The 19,995-nt window shown below is 37.4% G+C and overlaps 1 protein-coding gene across 8 annotated transcripts in view; it reads left to right on the top strand.

Moving 5' to 3' along the window:
- Positions 1 to 18,366, top strand: part of syne1b (spectrin repeat containing, nuclear envelope 1b) — a 141,802-nt gene extending 123,436 nt beyond the window's left edge. For 4 of the 8 annotated variants that reach the window (XM_048191034.1, XM_048191031.1, XM_048191037.1 and 1 more), the window contains 13 exons: positions 225 to 362; positions 435 to 626; positions 820 to 1,153; positions 1,441 to 1,509; positions 3,035 to 3,177; positions 3,271 to 3,397; positions 7,380 to 7,591; positions 10,859 to 11,059; positions 11,526 to 11,654; positions 11,740 to 11,952; positions 13,587 to 13,679; positions 14,833 to 14,891; positions 17,402 to 18,366. In XM_048191034.1, the coding sequence (XP_048046991.1) occupies positions 225 to 362; positions 435 to 626; positions 820 to 1,153; positions 1,441 to 1,509; positions 3,035 to 3,177; positions 3,271 to 3,397; positions 7,380 to 7,591; positions 10,859 to 11,059; positions 11,526 to 11,654; positions 11,740 to 11,952; positions 13,587 to 13,679; positions 14,833 to 14,891; positions 17,402 to 17,651 (2,160 nt within the window). In that variant the 3' untranslated portion in view covers positions 17,652 to 18,366. The remainder of the gene's footprint in view (positions 1 to 224; positions 363 to 434; positions 627 to 819; positions 1,154 to 1,440; positions 1,510 to 3,034; positions 3,178 to 3,270; positions 3,398 to 7,379; positions 7,592 to 10,858; positions 11,060 to 11,525; positions 11,655 to 11,739; positions 11,953 to 13,586; positions 13,680 to 14,832; positions 14,892 to 17,401) is intronic. The other 4 variants (XM_048191032.1, XM_048191036.1, XM_048191039.1 and 1 more) reach the window with 4 other exon arrangements.
- The last annotated feature ends 1,629 nt before the right edge of the window (positions 18,367 to 19,995 follow it).

Genomic DNA, 19,995 nt, shown 5'->3' on the forward strand with positions numbered 1-19,995 from the left:
TCATAAAATTATTTTAAAAATATATAATTTAAAACATTTATATTATAATATGTTAATGTTTGATTTATATAATTATTATTAAAATATTATTAAAGCATATGTAAATGATTTATTATTAGTATTATTTTTTAAATTAACCTTACAGTCCATTTGGGTAAATACAAGTGATCTTTTACTCTTAATATGTTTTTTGATCACAAAACTTTTTTTTATCCCCACCACAGCACTTTATATGTCAGAGGGAGGAGTTTGAGACTGCACGAGACTCTATCCTGGTCTGGCTGACTGAGATGGACCTACAATTAACCAACATTGAGCATTTCTCAGAATGTGATGTCCAGGCCAAAATCAAACAGCTGAGAGTATGTATCTGTTCTTTAGAACTGCATATATTCTCCTGTCATTCTCTTATGGAGGTTTTCTGCTCCGTTCAGGCGTTCCAGCAAGAGATCACTCTGAACACAGCCAAGATTGACCACATATTCCAGCAGGGTGAAGCTCTTCTAGAAAAGAGTGAACCGATAGATTCTGCTGTGATCGAGGAAGAGCTTGAAGAACTGCAGCGTTACTGCCAGGAAGTGTTTGGACGTGTGGAGCGCTACTACAAGAAACTTATCCGATTACCGGTACATTGAATACATCAGATGCTTTTTCTGACTGATAGACTGTTACATTCATTTTATTTTCATATTTATTTATAGTTTTTATTTTATAGTTTTTATAGCATTTATTTATTCGATTGATTAAAATTATTAAAAAGGATGAAATAATCCATGTTTCAATCACCAAAACCACAAAAAAAATAACTTCTTTATCCAGCTCACAGACGAAGAACATGACGTTTCATACTCGGACCGGGAGTTTGATCTGGACGAGCCTGCTGACCTGTCCAGCTTTCCGTGGAGCGAGCGTCTGGGTGACGGTTTTCTGTCCCCTCTGCCCTCCTCCAGTCGGTCTGCGTCGCTGGCTCCTCCTCTGCGGGCCGAACGCTCGGGTCGAGACACTCCGGCCAGTGTGGACTCTATCCCTCTAGAGTGGGACCACGATTACGACCTGAGCCGGGGTTTGGAGAGCGCCAGCAGAGCCTTGTCCTCTGAACCTGGAGATCAAGGAGAGGATGGATACCTGCAGGGCTCAGCATCTGCCCTCTCAGGTCAGTGTGGGCTCTTTAGTCCGATAAACACATAAGAGAGAATAAGTAAGGGATCCAGACAGTTGTCTGATAGAGTAAACACTGATAGAGTGATTGGGACCCCCTGACACGAAGCGACGGTCATTATTGGTGAATAACTGACCTCGGAATGTCGCAACTGACCAATCAGAATCAAGCATTTCAGAGAGTCGTGTAATATAAAGGAAACCTGTGAGATTGACCTGAAAAGTTTTTAGTGTGGTTCAGCATTCAATCATGTTTGTACTGTATGCATATGTTTCTTTCAGATGTAGTGATTCCAGAGAGTCCTGAGGCATTTCTAAAACTTACTGAGCAAACTCTGAGGTCCAGCGCTGGTAGGCAACAGCAGTCACAGAAATCTGGGACTCGCTTACTAGTCTGTTGCCTGATCTTTAGTTTCTACTCACAAACCTAATCAAAGCACAGAGACGCGTGCTGCGACCATCGGCTGTATTTTCTAACCCTTCTCTTTTGATTTGTGTTGTTTCACACAGTATAATCAGTTTTTCAGCGTTTGCATGTAGTGTCACAGGTTGATGCCCACTAAGTTCACTATGGTGTTTGTCCTTGGTTTCTAATGCTTTTGGATTTTCAAATCGACAGCATTACTCACAGTATTTTACAATCAGAGCAGACTGTGAATTACAAAAAATGCAAATAAACAATTGAAATTAAAAATCTAATCCATTTAAATTGAGTGTTTACTCTTTAAATATTAGTGTTCGACTGATATGGGTTTTTTAATGGCCGGAGCCGATATCTAGAGGTTCACAAGGGTCAAAATGGGAGAGAATTTTATTTTTGTTTTTATTTTTTTTATTTATTTATTTTCTACATTATTTTCATGACAATAAAACGCATCTCATTACTGTTAAACATATTTGTGCATATTTTTTGGAATTAGATTCACATTGCTGTTGTACATTATTTTTCCACTGCATTACAGTAAATACAGTAATACAAGGATTTTTATTTCAGTTAGTGTTATTTTAATATTATGTATACACTTTTTATATTATTTATTAATATTTTGAATTGGCTTTTATTTTTATGTTTTCATTTTGTAGTCATTTTGTTGTTTTTATCATTTGCATTAGCATTTTTAATATTTCTATTCAACTTTAATTCATTTATTTTCATTTATTTTTATTTTTTTAGCTTAGTAATTTTATTACTTTAAACTTTTATTTCAGTTAGTTGCCAAGGCATCAAGGGTTTTTTTTAAAGTTTTTCCGTCTAATATTTATACTTTAAAGCTTTATTTCAATTAAAAATATTTTTAATAGTTTTACTTAACAATAACAACACTAGTTTAAATATGAGATTTATAAATACCTAATAAATATAAATAAAATAATTAATAATTTAAATAATGTTGTTGTTGTTTTTTTCTGTGGGAAAATGTTTAATTGTCTTGAAAATTTGATCATAATGCAAAAAAAAAAAAAAGCTTGATGTCGGCAGATTTCACAACACAAGAGGTCATCTCAAAATGCCAAATATCATACAATTAGTCTGTGCATAACTATCAAATCTCCATTATCCAGGCCATCATTGTAAATAAGAAAATATTTCTTAATTGACTCCCCAGACAAATAATGGTGAACAAACGTACAAACATGCAATATTATATTAATGCCATTCTGGAGGAGTGCATAAATTCACTCTGATTGTAAACTGCTTTGACTAATGATACATTTGATTAGAAGCACCTAGTATGTTTGACTAATGAGAAAGCAATGTTGTGATGTGCATCTCTTGATCATGCACTGCATCAGGCCTGCGAACTACAGCACAGATGCAGCTCAGAGCAACTTCCTGTTGTTCCTGCACTGATAAGTGTTTGATGTTCCTCTACAGGTGACACTGGATCACTGGAGACTCACATCAGACAACTGGATAAAGCTCTTAACACCAGCTGCTTCCATCTGCAGCAGACAGAGAACATCATACGCAGCCGAACTCCCACTGGCCCTGAGCTGGATGCCACCTACATGGGTTATGTGAGTGAAAATAGGAACCGTCACTGTAGTAAAAATGTGCTAGCATTTGCTAAATTAGTAAAATGACTTGTTTGTTATATTTTATTCTCACAGATGCGTCTTCTTGAAGAATGCCGTGGCAGTATAGATGCAGTAAAGCGAGTGGGATTTGAACTGAAAGACGAGGAAGACAAGACATCAGGCTTCGTCAACCCCAACAGCTCAGAGTCCCAAACCTCAGGTACAAAACCATATCATACACTGTGCCATGCACATAAACACATGCATTCTTCAAACTTCTCATTAAAACTAATGCTGTTAGTACCTTATATAGGCAATAGAGCTGAGGAAAAAAGCAGAATATGTCATTATTAGGGGTGTAACGATACGCTCAGGTCACGATACGGTACGTATCTCGATACGGAGTTCACGATACGTATCACGATATTTTGAACAAAATGAAAGTGAAATTCAAACAAGATTTATTAAAAAAAACATGAACAAATTTCAATAATTTTCCTTGTTGTACATACAAGATCACATTTCAATAAAATAAATAAATATAAAATTTTAATAAAAACCTTCTGTATTCAAATTAACAGTTGAATAGGGCTGTCTGTCACTGAAAAAAATGTTAAATTTAACATGAACTTAGAATTATGAATAGGGGCCGTTCACATATCGCGTCTAAAAACGCGTGGAAGGCGCGGCCGCACCGCTTCTCCTTCTTTCCAAAGCGCTTGCGCTCCCGTGGCGTCGGTCGTTGCTATGCAACCATGAACTGAGCTCTCCAAGAGGATCAGGATATTTCTGCAAAGGATAAATGATTTCTAGCCCTTGCATTAGTTTTACTACGAGATATATTGATGGAGATAAGATATAAAAACCACCATGTACAGCTATGATCAGCTGTTCGGCTGAGCTTTTGATGTTTTGTTACGGAAAGGCCATAGCTGATTGGTTGATTCTTGTCACACGACCTGCAGTGCGCTTGCGGCATTCTGAGAAGTTGAGAATTGCATGCGCGTCGCGACCGCGTTGATCCCATTATGAGCGCGCCTGCCGCGCAGCTACATTTGAAAATAATAACTGACTTGCACGCGGAAAAGACGCAATATGTGAACGGCCCCACAGAACTTCTTAAAGCAAAGCATCGCAAGCGTCTTTTGCTTTTCTGTGAGCACAGCTGTTGCTGTGCACTGCGGTGAAAGAAAGCCACGACTTTTCTCACGCGACCATGCAAGAGACTGACATGAGAAACGTTTAAACCTGCTTGCAAGATTCAATGTGTGCCCGAAACACTTACTGAACTAGAGAGCTGATTGAGACACACCATCTACAATAAATCGTTACACCCCTAATACTTATAGTAATTTAGAAATGTGGTAGCATTGGATCTGGACAGGAAGGATAACTCTGGGAGTTGGAAGGGGTGTGTCGCGATTCTGCCTTCTCACATCGCGATACAGGTTCGTGGACCTGCGTATCGCGATTTCGGTTTCATATCGCATATCGTTACAGCCCTAGTCATTATAAACATTATATATGTTGCATAAGACACTAGATGTGTGGACCTTAGGATAGTGCCAAATTAAATTTTTTGACAGGAATGAAAATTGTGATATTGGACCTTTATATGTCTATTCCTCACAGCCTCATTTTCATCCATGTTAAATTCAATATGGCGTCTATCGTGACTAATGTCTATATGAAAGTTTCATAACATTTCAAACTATTTTGAATGTTTTAAATTTAATGTTTCGAAAAAATTGATTATTAGTGGGTGAGACATGGTATTAAAGATTGCAAAAATGCAGCTAAATGCATATATTTTGGATTAAATATCATTTATTTATTAGAATAGCATGCACTGAATAATATCAGAAACAATTATTAAGAAAATAATGAATAGTGGATTTTGATTTCCTTGTGTCTGATGCACCATACAATGTAATAAGGATTGTTAATGTTATTAAATTATATTTTTACTATAAACAGGGTTCCCACGCACCTTGAAAGTACTTGGATTTCAGACACATGAATTCAAGGCCTGGAAAGTACTTGAAAACAAATATTGGTCCTTGAAAGTGCTTGAATTAAATTTGAAATAAATTTTGTGAAAATTATAACATGCCCCTCTTAGTCCTAGTATATTTGTTTTGGAATAATATTTTACAATCAGTTTCCGTGTGTTTTCCATTGCGGTACTTCCCCTCGCTTGTTATTAGGCAGGGTTTGGACATTTGAGCTGTGACACTTGCTGTGTCTGAAATGAACATTCTTATAGGGGTGTGCGATTTTGATCGTGGAGACCTTTTAATCGTCCACGATCAAAATCGCACACCCCTATAAGAATGTGTGCGATTTTATCATGGATGATTAAAAGGTCTCCACGATCTGCTTTTGAAGAAATATTGTTGTATCGTGCTTTAGTGCTTTTTGTCAGTTGCAGTCCTTTCGCCTCTGTCTCAACATACTGTGTAGTACAAAGTGACATACATTCACATCACATGTTAAAGGGTTAGTTCACCCAAAAATGAAAATTATGTCATTATGACTCACCCTCATGTCGTTCCAAACCCGTAAGGCCTCCGTTCATCTTCGGAACACAGTTTAAGATATTTTAGATTTAGTCCGAGAGCTTTCTGTCCCTCCATTGAAAATGTATGTACAGTATACTGTCCATGTCCAGAAAGGTAATAAAAACATCATCAAAGTAGTCCATGTGACATCAGTGGGTTAGTTAGAAGTTTTTGAAGCATCTAAAATACATTTTGGTCCAAAATAACAAAAACTGCAACTTTATTCAGCATTGTCTTCTCTTCGGGGTCTGTTGTATATCCGCTTTCACTCCACAGTGACGCTGCTTCTTCTTCTTTCCTGTTTTACAGCGGTTGACATCCAGCTTATTGGTGCATTACCGCCCCCTTCTGCTCCGGACAGTGACGCTGCTGACATGTTATCTGGTGCGCCCTAGCTTCGTTTACAGTCTGAGGGAGACGCACACTGTATTCATGCTATTCTACATTGTTTTTATTTTGGTATTGCTATATTTTTTTAAGTGGTGCATAGGTGTGCATGTCGCGGATGTCCTAATCGCGTCACTGTCCGGAGCAGAAGGGGGCGGTAATGCACCAATAAGCTGGCATTTTTAGATGCTTCAAAAACTTCTAACTAACCCACTGATGTCACATGGACTACTTTGATGATGTTTTTATTACCTTCCTGGGACATGGACAGTATACCGTACATACATTTCAATGGAGGGACAGAAAGCTCTCGGACTGAAAAATTTAAAATATCTTAAACTGTGTTCCGAAGATGAACGAAGGTCTTACGGGTTTGGAACGACATGAGGGTGAGTCATTAATGACATAATTTTCATTTTTGGGTGAACTAACCCTTTAACACAGCGGTAGAGTTATACTCACGCAACACTGCAGTTATTCACAATCACAAAAGTTTATTATTTGCATGAGTTTTAAAGCCTTGCCATTTAAACATTTTATCTGCGTGATCTGACGTGCTTTTCTGAGCAATACACCCGAAGAGCGCACACTCAAAAAGCCTGTCAAACGCTGCATTTGCTGGACAAAGTTATCATTCGCATCTTATTCTGCTAATACTGTCAATACACACAAGGTTTACACCATTGGTTAAGTGTAAAGTTAAAGTAAACAGTTGAGAGAAAATCGAATGCGTGTCAATATATTAGATGCGCACAAGAGCCTTAAAGGGACAGACAACACGTGCTGAGACTTGTCCTTAAAGTTATAGTTCAACCAAAAATGAAAATTCTGTCATCATTTATTCACCCTCAAGTTGTTCCAAACCTGTTTGAATTTCACTGTTCTGCTGAACACAAAGAAAGATATTTGGAAGAATGTCAGTAACCAAACAGATCTCGCCCCCTATTGACTACCATAGTAGGAAAAATAATTACTATGGTAGTCAATGGGGGCGAGATCTGTTTGGTTATTGACATTCTTCCAAATATCTTTCTTTGTGTTCAGCAGAACAATGAAATTCAAACAGGTTTGGAACAACTTCATCTCCATATGTGATGTGAATTTGATAGGTGCTTGATATAAAATAAATGGTGCTTTAAAAAGTCCTTGAATCTGGTGTTCATGAAAGAGTGGGAACCCTGTGTAAAGTGTAACCCAGATGACATAAGCAATTATGCAGAGCTCTGAACAAATGTTGTCATTTGTATTGTGCAGGTGTGATCGAGCGCTGGGAGCTGCTGCAGGCTCAGGCTCTCAGTAAAGAGATGCGCATGAAGCAGAACATGCAGCAGTGGCAGCAGTTCAACTCAGACCTGAAGAACATCTGCAGCTGGCTGGACCAGGCAGAAGAAGAGCTGGAGCAGCAGCGGGGACAGGACCTCAGCACAGACATACAGACCATCGAACTACGTATCAAGAAACTCAAGGTCAGACACTTGGGTTATTATTGTTAACTATCTTATTTTACAATGAACAGTAATTGAAATAAAACCGAAATAATATATAAATATTAGATGAAAAAACTAACTGAAACACAATGGTAACAACTTTACAATAAGGTTTCATTTGTTGACATGTGTCTGTTAACCCTAGTTAATGTGCTTTTAACTAAAATGAACATAAACATTTTTATTAAATAAAGCACAGGCTAAAAGGTCCTTAATTCAATCTTCAATTTTTATGTACTTGTCACAAACTTAAAGAACAAAAAGTTCACAGTGTCCAATAACCTTCAAAGGGCATAATTACCAATATTTATATAATTGTTGATATATATAAAAAGAAATTTACACACAAATTACAAACAATACAACAAATAGCCTACTATAGAGATACAAATAAAATATTTTTCAGATACAGTAGGTTTATTTACCATGTATACATTTATTTAAAATCTTTTGTATTTTTATTAGCGTTAATGACAAATATAGGCTACAGTCCCTTTAAGACTGAATCCATGACATATATTCCGTTTTAACCCAAATTTACGTCCACTTAAGCCATAACTGACTGTATTTACGTGAGATACTCCACACGATGGACATTGTGACAACTATGTGTTTATTTGACCATTCAGGCGCGAGGAGAACTGATCGCGCGCTGTCTGACAGAACTGGGATCACGCGCAAGAATGAAAGAGCGCGCACGCGAGAGAGAGCGCTTCTGGTCTGTTTCATTCAGCGTGATTCCGACTATCCCGCCTTTATTAATCGATAACGAATTGTGATTGAAAGCATGCAATTCGCAATGTGTGTGTTGAAGTATTTCCACACCCCTGAGGCTGACATTGTTTCTGCTGCTGGTATCGGGGGTATTTTAGTAGGAGTATGAGTACACAAGCTTGTTATCAGGCCCGATACTGATATTGGCATCGTTATCGGTGCATCCCTACTTCAAATACTTGGTCAGCATTTGCTGCAGCAGTTGCAGCATGCTTTCAGAAACCCTCCCCCTTCCCCAGCTCCACCTGTATAGATCTGCTACGGGTAATTCATGTATGCAATATTGTACAGCAGCAGCATGTCTTACTTGCTCACAGCAGTGTGTCGTGTATGTATTGGCAGTAGCAAGTCCCGTACTTGCTCTATAGCAGTAGCAGGAATAACCAACAGCAGCAGCATAGCAGATCTATTTCGCCAAAACATATCAACATTGTCATATCCATTTCCATGCCAAACACTCTGAGAGTTGTCATGACAGAACTAACTTTAGCAAAGTTAATAAATGCTGTAAAAATGTTAACAATCAACAACTGTTAACAAATAAGATCTAATTTTAAAGTGTTACCAATAGGTTTAAGTACTAAAATTACTAAAACTGACAAAAATAATGCTATGTAGAAATATAGACATGACAAAAGCACATAACAAAATGACAGAACAGTTACACTGACATAACAAAATGACATAAAACAGTTTATTGAACCTTTATACATATAAAATCTTTAAAAAAAAAAGTTTGTATATGTTTCATAGTTGAGTATCAAATTTGACCCATCAGGCTTTTATGGCTCATATAGTATAAAATATTGAGAATATGGAGCTCATACTCGCAGAGAAAAAGCACCTCAAATTTATTCAGAGGACCAAAACTGGACAAAAATATGCAGTTTGGTGCAGTTGCTGATATTTATATGGTTAAAAGCAAAAAGACTGTGAACCATGACCTGAAAGTGGACATTTTCACAATTATACTATAAAGGGCTTTTTACTTGCTAAAAAAGTATAAACTACCAATCAGACGAAAGAAGGCATGTTTTTTCAGCAAAGTTTTGATCATGTTGATCATTTGGATCATTAAAATGATGACATAAAAATAAAAGCTGATTCAAAATTGTAATAAAAACTATAAATATCACTAATGCCATATTCTTTGAACAATTGACCCTTCGCAAAGACCCACCCCCTTAGTTACTGTTGCTTTGTCCGACAAGCTGTGGCGCTACCATGCCACACGCAGTAAAAAATACATTGCGGAGCAAAGAGGACACTGACAACACATCGACAGACAAGACAAAGCAGGTTACTTATGATATTAAACAAAGTCCCAGCTTTCAAACTGTGTAGTTTTTTAAGAAATTCAAACAATAAAAAACGTTTTGTGGCTCTTTAATGTGTCGTGACCATGGTTGTGACAGATTGCAGTAGCCCCTCAGCTCAAGAGCCTCGTGAACTGATCATCTCTTCCTACGAGTCCATTTATAACATCAAATAAACATGAATGAACATGAGAAGGAATGTTGTTTCAAACACGGAAATACGTCAATATACACAATTTTTTCAAGTTTAACTCCACCGAGGTTAAAGGTCCCGTTTTTCGTGGTTTTTTGAAGTTTTGATTGTGATTATATAGTGATTATATAGTGTGCAATATAACATGTGTTCATGTTTTGCGTGTAAAAAAAACACAGTATTTTTCACATAATTTACTTATCTGTATACCGCTGTTTCCACTGTCATAAAAACGGGCTGATGACTTCCTTGTTCTATGAAGTCCCTCCTTCAGAAATACGTAACGAGTTCTGATTGTGCCAGCGGTTCCTGTGTTGTGATTCGACAGCAGCTTAGCACTCCTTGCCCAGAAAGGTCATGCCTCTTACCATAACGTGGAGATGCACGTGCTCAGTGTTATTGTAAACATGTCTTTAATTTTACCCTATCAATTTGAGCCGGAATCAGACCCGGTGATTGGACTGCGGGATGAAAATAACAGCATTTCGACGACATGGCGACAAACACACACTACAAATGCAACTCTTGTGTATTCCTGTGGGCAGAGGTTAGTCAAAAACTGTTTTAGTGACGTCATTAAAGAAGGAAGTAGAGGGATGTAGTCCAAACTGGCCGTTCGATGTAGGCGACTTCTGTTAAATAAAATATCTCGCTTGGCATTGAACTTTGGGCTTTAAAATTTTACAGATTTTATTTATACTCTAACAACAACATTACACACTAACTAAAGTTTGAAACATGGGATCACGAAGAACGGGACCTTTAAACTTCTAACACCTGACTGCTTTGTCGGACAAAATGGCGGAGTCGGCATTCTGATTGGTTAGATCGCCTGTCAATCAAACTCCCGGCGAAGGGTCAATTGGTTATCTTTTTTGTTGTTGTTGTTTTATTGTTTGTTTGTTGTCCAGCTTGTTCATCATTGACACTTTTTTTTCTCTGTTGACCTGTGACTCCACGCAGGAGCTGCAGAAGGCTCTGGATAAGCGTAAGGCCATTGTGCTGTCCATTAACCTCTGCAGCGCTGAGTTTGTGCAGTCGGACAGCGACGAGGCAAGAGACCTGCAGCGTCGGCTGAAGGAGATGAATAACCGCTGGGAACGTCTGAGCAGCTCTCTGGATGAGTGGAGGAATGCTCTCCAACACGCTCTCATGCAGTGCCAGGCAAGAAATACCTCACCAACAACTGATCTTGAAGCTTTTATAAGAAGATGTACACAAAAGGTCTAATATTACCTAATTACCTGAACATGTACAGTTTTTTCACAGTTCTGTCACTGGCCACAATTCTAACCTTGAAATCGGGATTAGGCATAAAATAATGTTATACACAAGAAAATCAGCTGAGAATTACAAATAAACAAATAGTTAGAACCTGGCTCAGAGAGCAGACAGGTTGCTGCTTAAGGGATAACACAAGATTTCCGCGCCAAAAATGCTCACTATTTTGTGAAAAGTGTGACATGCTAGAGCAAAACAGGCTCTATTAATGGAATCAGCTCCCCAAAATGAGTAAGAAACAAGTGTTGGATTTCATTCAGCAAATATGATGCTGGAAGGTGTAATTGTTTAGGGGCTAAAAACACAGATGGTGTAAAAGCATCTGATTCTTGTTTTTTCTAATGCTCAGGACTTCCACGAGATGAGTCACGGTCTCCTTCTGTGGCTGGAGAATATCGATCGAAGGAGGAATGAGATTGTCCCGATTGACCACACTCAGGACAGCGATACGCTACAGGAGCATCACAAAACACTTCTGGTAAATGATTTCTCTGTTCTGTTTATACAGCATATTTGGGTTACAGTTGGCTTGGCTTGTTTTGATTAAACCGCTTGTTCCACAGCAAATCCGTCGAGAGTTGCTGGACACGCAGCTGAAGGTGGCGTCCCTGCAGGACATGTCCCTTCAGCTGCTGGTCCACTCGGAAGGCAGTGATTGTCTGGAAGCCAAAGAGAAGGTGCATGTGATCGGGAACCGTCTCAAGCTGTTGCTGAAGGAGGTCACACGAGACATTAGAGAGCTACAGAAGGCCCTAGACATCACCAGCAGTCAGCAGGTTAGTTACTAACATTGTCACAAAAACATGGATGTCCTCAGTTTGCCTGTTTTGACTAAAATAATACACTGCCCGGCCCAAAAAATAAAAGTTAATGTTTGGATTTTAATACTTACGAGTCTATGGATGTTTTCTAGCATGTTATATGTTTGGCAACAATTCTTTTAACCATTAAAAACGGAGTGTGTAGCTTTTCATTTCTTAAACAACCATGTAGGAAGACGTATCATAGCCATATTCCAGGATGACAATGTCAAGATTCATCAGGCTCAAATTGTGAAAAAAATGTCTGGGAGGGAGCATGAAGAAGCATTTTCATACATGAATTGGCACCTCTGAGTCCTGACCTTAAATTCATTGAAAGTCTTTGTGATGTGCTGGTATAGACTTTACAGAGTGCTCACCTACATGATCTTGACCAAAAATTGATGTACCTCTTGATAGAAATGTTATTTCTGATGAATCTTGACATTGTCACCTTGGTATATATCAATGATTCGTCTTCCTACATGGTTAAGAAATGAAAAGCTACACACTCCATCTTTTATGGTTAAAAGAACTGTTGTCAAACATAAACATGCTAGAAAAATAATAATCACTGTAATAATGATCCATCCATAGACTCTTAAGTATTTGCCTATTAAAATCCAAATAGTGTTTATTTTTAACGAATTTGTTCTCGTAATTTAATGACTTTTTCTCGTAATTTAATGAGTTTATTCTCGTAATTTAATGACTTTATACTCATTTTATCTCCACTTTTTTCTCGAAATTTAACGACTTTTTTCTCGAAATTTAACGACTTTTTTCTCGAAATTTAACAACTTTAATCTCGAGATGGTTTTATTTTTTTATTATTGCTTGGCCCTAATCCTCTTCCGTAGAGCAGTGTATTAGTGCCTGGAAATGAATTAACTCTTTCCACGCCATTGACATAATTTTCCGTAATTTACGAGACAACACTTTCCCGCCAATTGATGGCTTTCCGTCTTTGGCCCTATTACACAACTTCTGAAAGAATAGAGAATCTCTGCATCATCTTTTTTTTTTTTTTTTTTTTTTTTTTTTTTTTTATGAAACATACCTAAATTCAAGTGCTGATAAAAAAAAAAAAAAAAGTTTGCATGAAGCTAGGCTGTTTTTTTTTTTTCTTTTAATATATTGTATGTTCAGATATTCATACAATAAAATATTCTGGGAGCCAAGAAAGTTTTGTGAAAATGTTTATATATATATATATATATATATATATATATTTTTTTTTTTTTTTTTTTTTTTTTTTAGTTGAAAGTGTTTTGCCATTTTTATTAGTTTTTTTTTTTCAATGCCTATATAGTTTTCATTAATTTTATTTCCATTTTAGTTTTATTTATTTTAGTACGTCAAGTTAAACTAAATGAAAATGAGAATTGCTACCTTGGCAATAAATTAGTTTTAGTTTTGTTTGTATTATATTTTAAAGTTAATTTTATTTTAAAAAAGTAACAAAAATGTTTTTTTTTTATACTTTTAGTTTTCAGGTAATTATAATAATCCTGATGTGCTATACTAAACTTATTCCAGTTTTTATGTCTAGTTTAAGTTACCTCACACTTTCTTTCTCCAACCCTCCTCAACACACACAATCTCTGTAGGACTTGTCATCTTGGTCGTCCGCTGATGAGTTGGATACTTCGGGTTCCCTAAGCCCTGTGTCTGGACGCAGCACTCCCAGTCGCCAGCGATCGGTAACACATCACGCTCATGTTCTGTTGGGCCCTTCAGAGATCAGTGTTTTGCTTGTCACGTTGAGGCGGTAGTTTGACACTTGAATGTCCCTGAAACTTGGCCTCCAAAACACACTTGACACCTAATTAGCATATTGCTCAGAGTTCCTCCGAAACTCAGAACCTATCCCAGCATGCTCTCCTCTAATGCAAGAGCCGCATCAGGACTGGAGATGTGATTTATCCCTGTTTTGTTTTCACATCCCGTTGATTGCTCCAAGTGCGTTTTACATCCTTAAAACAACTAGTCACACCTGTATCACACCCCTAAATTCTGGTTTGGTTGGTTCCTCTACTCATTTTCCCACATTCATGTTTATTCTAGATTCCCACACTATAGTCTTCAAGGAATACTGGTTCTATGAAAAAAAAAAAAATGTCCAGGTCATATTTAACCTCAAAATCAAAAGAAAGTCTGAAATTATATTTTTCATGAAGAAAATGATGCCTTTTTTTTTGCATTGCAACATTATTTTAATCACATTTAAGCACATGTTCCCTTTAAATTATTACTGTAATATGTCCAGATGTTTCATTCTGTTTATTTTTATTTATAAGAATTTGCATCAGATTCTCATCACAGTAATACACAGTAATGATTTTAAATAACATAAATCAGCAAAGTCTTACTGTAATGTAAGAATATTTTCATAAATATACATAAATACACATTTTTTCTGCATTGCAGTAATTTGTAGGTAAAATGCTTATTAAAATAATATCGGAATGCAAAAAAAATCTTAATGGTGGATTCATTATGATCTTTATGTAATACATAACTTCCTTGGTGAAATATGACCTTTGACATGTTCTCTGCAGATTTTGTTAGAGTCACTCTCAGAAAACAGGCCATTTGTCCAGTGAATGTATGAAATGAGCTTAAAATGTCTTCAAAGCTTTTTAAATATTAAAGAATCCCTTGTTGGCAAGGCCATTTTTCTGAGAATGGTGTCACGAAGAACCAGTTTCTTTGTCTCCATAGAGGTGCTGTCACCCCCTCATTTGATTTTGTTGGTGCTCTTCTTTTTTGGGTTCTTTCATCAGTAGCTTTGTCTTTATTTGCCTGGACTGAAACATTCTTTCTTTCTTTTACCCCCCTGTTCATTGCAAACAGCCACGGGGCAAAAGTAGTCTGTCACAGCCCGGAGCCTGTGTGAGCAGTCCACTTCACAGGTACCTTTCTCCTGGTTTCTAGAACACTCGGAAGATAATGGAACTCAACCCATGAACTGACCGTAGGCCCCTAGCGCTAATGGGTCTGGGTTGACCCCCTAAGTGGACATTGTCCTACAAACCTGACAGACCACCCTTGCAGAGATTCAGCATGATATGCATGCAGAAATATTAGCAACCTAAAGGCTCATGCTGATGACTTCCATCATCTTCTGTGATTCTAGACACTGCTCAGGTTAGGGAGCTGAGATAGACACTATGAAGGGAACTCATGCACCATGCACAAGCATCACAACACTTTTTAAAATCATGCTTGTTTTATGTATTTTTCTGATACTTGGCTGTAAATATGGATAAGCTAGGCTGCTTGCTGCTGAGCCGTTCATTTTCTTGTCTATTCAGCAAGCGTCTGCAATGAACAATCTTGGCAACGGTTTCTCTCTTTTTCTCTCTCTGGTGTGTTACATCTGCTCTTTCACCGACTAATCAATCATCTTCTCCCTCCTCCAATCTGCCATCCGTGCAGTTTGATGACATACTAGAGAAACATCACTGTGCCTTACATAGACTCAATGTCAGAACACACGATAACATATTCCAGTGGTTCTCAGCTGCTGGGACAGTTCTGAAAGGAGTGACAATGTCCGGTTTCCCATGATATGCCAGCATTAAAAATTTGGTTACAAATAGTTGTATTGGGTCATGGTGAAAGATTTTTTTTAATTATAAAATAATTGTTTGTAATAATACCATTTCCCATTAATATGTAAAAGACATAATCCCATTAGGTCCCCTTTAAAGATGCATATTCAAAATGAAATTACCACTTTGGGCTCTATCATACACCCAGCGCAATGCGGCACCAGGCGCAACACAAGTGTTTTTTGCTAGTTTAATTAAAAAAGCAAATGCATTTTAAATAGCAAATGCATTTGTGCCCATTTGTGCACCCATGGGCGTGCTGGTCTGAAAACGAGGTGTGTTCAGGTGCATTGTTGGCGTGTTACTATTTTGAGGCAACTGAAATAGACTGCACCATTGGCCAACTGAAACCTGGTGTAAAGTCAATGGCACAATATTTGTTTTGTTATTTAAAGAGCTTGTTAGTAATATGCGCCTATATGTGTTTACACTCTGCTTATTACACACAGGGACGTGCAGCAGCACACAAACATGGCAAATATTAAAAATAAAAGGATTACAGTGTAAAAGATTATTATTGTGTGCATAAAGATAAAAATGCTTTGGTGGAAGCCGGCTTTTCCTGTAGATGATCTGCTTGCGCACTGTAACCTCGCGCACCAGCAGATCTGTTTCCTCAGTAGAGAAGCATTAAGTTTTTCCACTTGCAAAATCCACCTTGTAAATAGCGAATCTGTGCCATGGCATGAGCGCAGCTGGCTTTTAAAGGGAATGGGAGATGAGACTCTGGTTGTTGTTTTTTTGCACGTTACGCCCAAAACACACCCGTGTCTCATTAAGAGAATAGGGACAACCCTTTTAGACCATGCACCGGGCGTGCCGACCATTTTTCCCATCCTTAAACTAGCAAAAGTGGACACACCCTAAGTGCACCTGCGCCGCACGCTTTAGAAGATGTACTTAGATCGTTAAAATAGGGCCCATTATGTTATAATAAAAAAAAAATTTTATTATAGGATGTTTAAAAAATATATCATAAGATCATTGTCCCATTAATATGAAACGTAATCCCATAATGTCACCTTTAAAGATGCATATTCACAATGGAATTACCACATTTTGTTACTATTTTTATATTTTAGTACAAGATAATTGTTAAACAGAGAAAAGAAAGTCATACAGTTTTGGAACGACATGAGGATGAGCAAATGATGACAGAATTTTCATTTTTTGGGGTGAAAATTGTATTAGCATTTCCAGTCACTTCCTAGTGATTAGTGTTTCAAGAAAGTCAGATTAAATTATTATTACAGTCATTTGTATCATAGTATACTTAGTCAGTTTGTCTGCTGTAACCGAGATGTAATTATCTTGCTCAGAGGGCACAATGGTGATCGTTCTTGGTTTGCGCCTTGTTGGTTTCGAACATAAAACATTTAGTTTCTTCCAGCGTATTTCTTTAACCATTAGGCCACAGCACCTGCAAACAGATATTGAGAATTCTTTGCCTTAATCTGATACTTGTTGAGCTATGCTTTTTCCTGTTAGCATTCACTCTGTTTAACAGCGCTCTAACAAAAAGGCATATTTATAAAGAATAAACTGGCCCTTTTGCTTTTAAATGCTACTGAATATTTCAAACTCTCTATCTGTGTCAAGCTTGGGCGGCTAATGCGGTTCCAAATATCATATAACAGACAAGAGATAAATATAAAAATGATTCCATCCAGTAAATATGAAAGCCTACATCTTCTAATCCGTTTCCTTAGCTACAGTTTTAGAAATAGCTACACAACAAATGTAATTTCTCTTATTTACCTAGTTTTGCATCTGAGCATTTCCATCTCTTTGTGCTGTCCAATGTTTAGCAGGTCTCGCAGCGCCGCTGGATCCGGTTCCTCCCATTCTGAAGAGGAAGACCCACCGTCCTGGTGCAAAAGCTTCATTAAGCGTGTCCTCTGGGCCGCTCTGCCCCTGCAGATCATCCTGCTGCTGGTGGTGGTCGTGGCCTGTCTTGTGCCTACGTCTGAGGAAGACTACAGCTGTGCCCAACTTAACAACTTTGCCCGCTCCTTCCACCCCATGCTCAGCTACACCAACGGGCCTCCGCCCATATGAGCAGCTCAGCAATGGGTTTCCCCCTAAATTGGCAACTGACATAATTAAGAGTTTGGCAGCCAAAGTGAATTATTATCGTGTCCTTGTACAGCTGCTAATTTTACAGTATGTCACTGAGTCTCGTGTAGATGTTAGAACAAAGCCTATTGCACTGAAAACTGCTGTCAGGTGTTGTTAGTTCTACTGATGTTCTTCCATATTTGACACGAGGGAGGAAAATAGAGCGTAGGATATTAACTCAACACTGGTACTGTCGAAAGAGTTAATCAGGTCTAAAGGCCTTTTTAATCATGGGAAGATGAATTTATTGGAAAAAACTGAAAGGTGTGGAATTGCTTTTATCAAATTAATAACTTTAAAAAAAAAAAAAAAAAAAAAAAAGAAGATGAAAAATTTATGAACTCTATATTGCAAATATTTTTTATATGTATTTTTGGCATGTGGTCATCCTTTGGTTTTAAAACAACAATTGATTTCATTGAATTTGTTGTTGATTTTTAATTTTTGATCTTAACTTACCTGCTGTAATATTCAAGTTAACTGTCATGAATATATACTTTACTGTATGTAAACCACTGATATCAAAGAAAAGGATATTTATGTATGTACAGTTTGCTAAGGCCTAAGAAACCTTCGCAATGAAAATACACATATGATATACACATAACCTGCGGATTAGTATTTTTCATTAAAATAAAAGATTAATGTAATTTAATTGTGAATCATTATTTTCTTACCAGAAGCAATCTCTGCTTAAACATTAATTCTGATTTGCACATAATATTCACAGGGTTGTATTAAACACTGCCGTCAATTCATTGTCAACATATTTCCATTTCAGTCATGACAACTCTTGGAGTAGTTTGAAATAATATTTTATTAATGAGAAATATTAAAGGTGCCGTAGAACGTCTTTTTAAAAGATGTAATATAAGTCTAAGGTGTCCCCTGAATGTGTCTGTGAAGTTTCAGCTCAAAATACCCCATAGATTTTTTTTATTCATTTTTTAAACTGCCTATTTTGGGGCATCATTAAATATGCACCGATTCAGGCTGCGCTGCCCCTTTAAATTCTCCTGCTCCCCACCCACGGAACTCGCGCTTACCTTAAACAGCATAAACAAAGTTCACACAGCTAATATAACCCTCAAAATGGATCTTTACAAAGTGTTCGTCATGCAGCATGTCTAATCGCGTAAGTATGGTATTTATTTGGATGTTTACATTTGATTCTGAATGAGTTTCATAGTGCTCCGTGGCTAAAGCTAAAATTACACACTGTTACGTAACAGTCGGTGTTATGTTGAGATTCGCCTGTTCTTCAGAGGTCTTTTGAACAAATGAGATTTATATAAGAAGGAGGAAACAATGGAGTTTGAGACTCACTGTATGTCATTTACATGTACTGAACTCTTGTTATTTAACTATGCCAAGGTAAATTCAATTTTTAATTCTAGTGCACCATTAATGTTAATATTTTTGGTTTTGGCAGACTAGATCTGCTACACTGCAGGCAAGTACACAGACCCTGATAAAACTTGCTACAGAGCAAGTATGAAGACTTGCTCCGTAAGACACAAAGTGACAGTGAAAGTGCTGCTGCAAATAAGAGACCCTGTAGCAGATCTAAACAAGTGGTGCTGGGGTGGAGGAGGGTTAAGACGAGCACGCAGTCTAATGCTACCTGGTCGGAGCAAAATATATATGGCTAGCCTAGATAGAAAAAAGTGGCTGATTGGCTGCTGAACCAGCCACAAGACAGCCAATCAGCAGCACATTTTCATTGACTGAACTAGGTATTTCATTTTACCCTTTTGTCAAAAAGACATGGCTAGTTTTTTTTGTTTTTTTGAAACACATTTTGCTCCCAGAAAGGTGTAGTTAAAGGATTAATTCACTTTAAAATGAAAAGTACCCCAAGATTTGCTCACCCTCAAGCCATCCTAGGTGTATATGACTTTGTTCTTTCTGATGAACACAATTGGCGTTATATTAATAAATATCCTGATGCGTCCAAGCTTTATAATGGCAGTGAACGGGACCAACAAGTTTGAAGCTCAAGAAAGTGCTTCCATCTATCATACACATACTCGACATGGTAAATAAAGGCCTTTTGAAGCAAAGCAGTGCATTTGTGTGAGGAAAAATATCCATATTTAACAAGTTATAAAGTACAGTATCCAGCTTCCGCCAGGCCGCCTTCTATATTCAACTTATGAAAAAAGCGTAACTGAAGGCATAGGATGTAGCGCAAGCTGTTTGAACTGTGAGAGTTTTGCACTTTCTTCATAAGTTGAATATGGAAGGCGGTCTGGAAGCTAGATATTTTACTTTATAACTTGTT

Source organism: Megalobrama amblycephala, linkage group LG5 (genome assembly GCF_018812025.1).
Source record: "Megalobrama amblycephala isolate DHTTF-2021 linkage group LG5, ASM1881202v1, whole genome shotgun sequence".
Taxonomy (NCBI): domain Eukaryota; kingdom Metazoa; phylum Chordata; class Actinopteri; order Cypriniformes; family Xenocyprididae; genus Megalobrama; species Megalobrama amblycephala.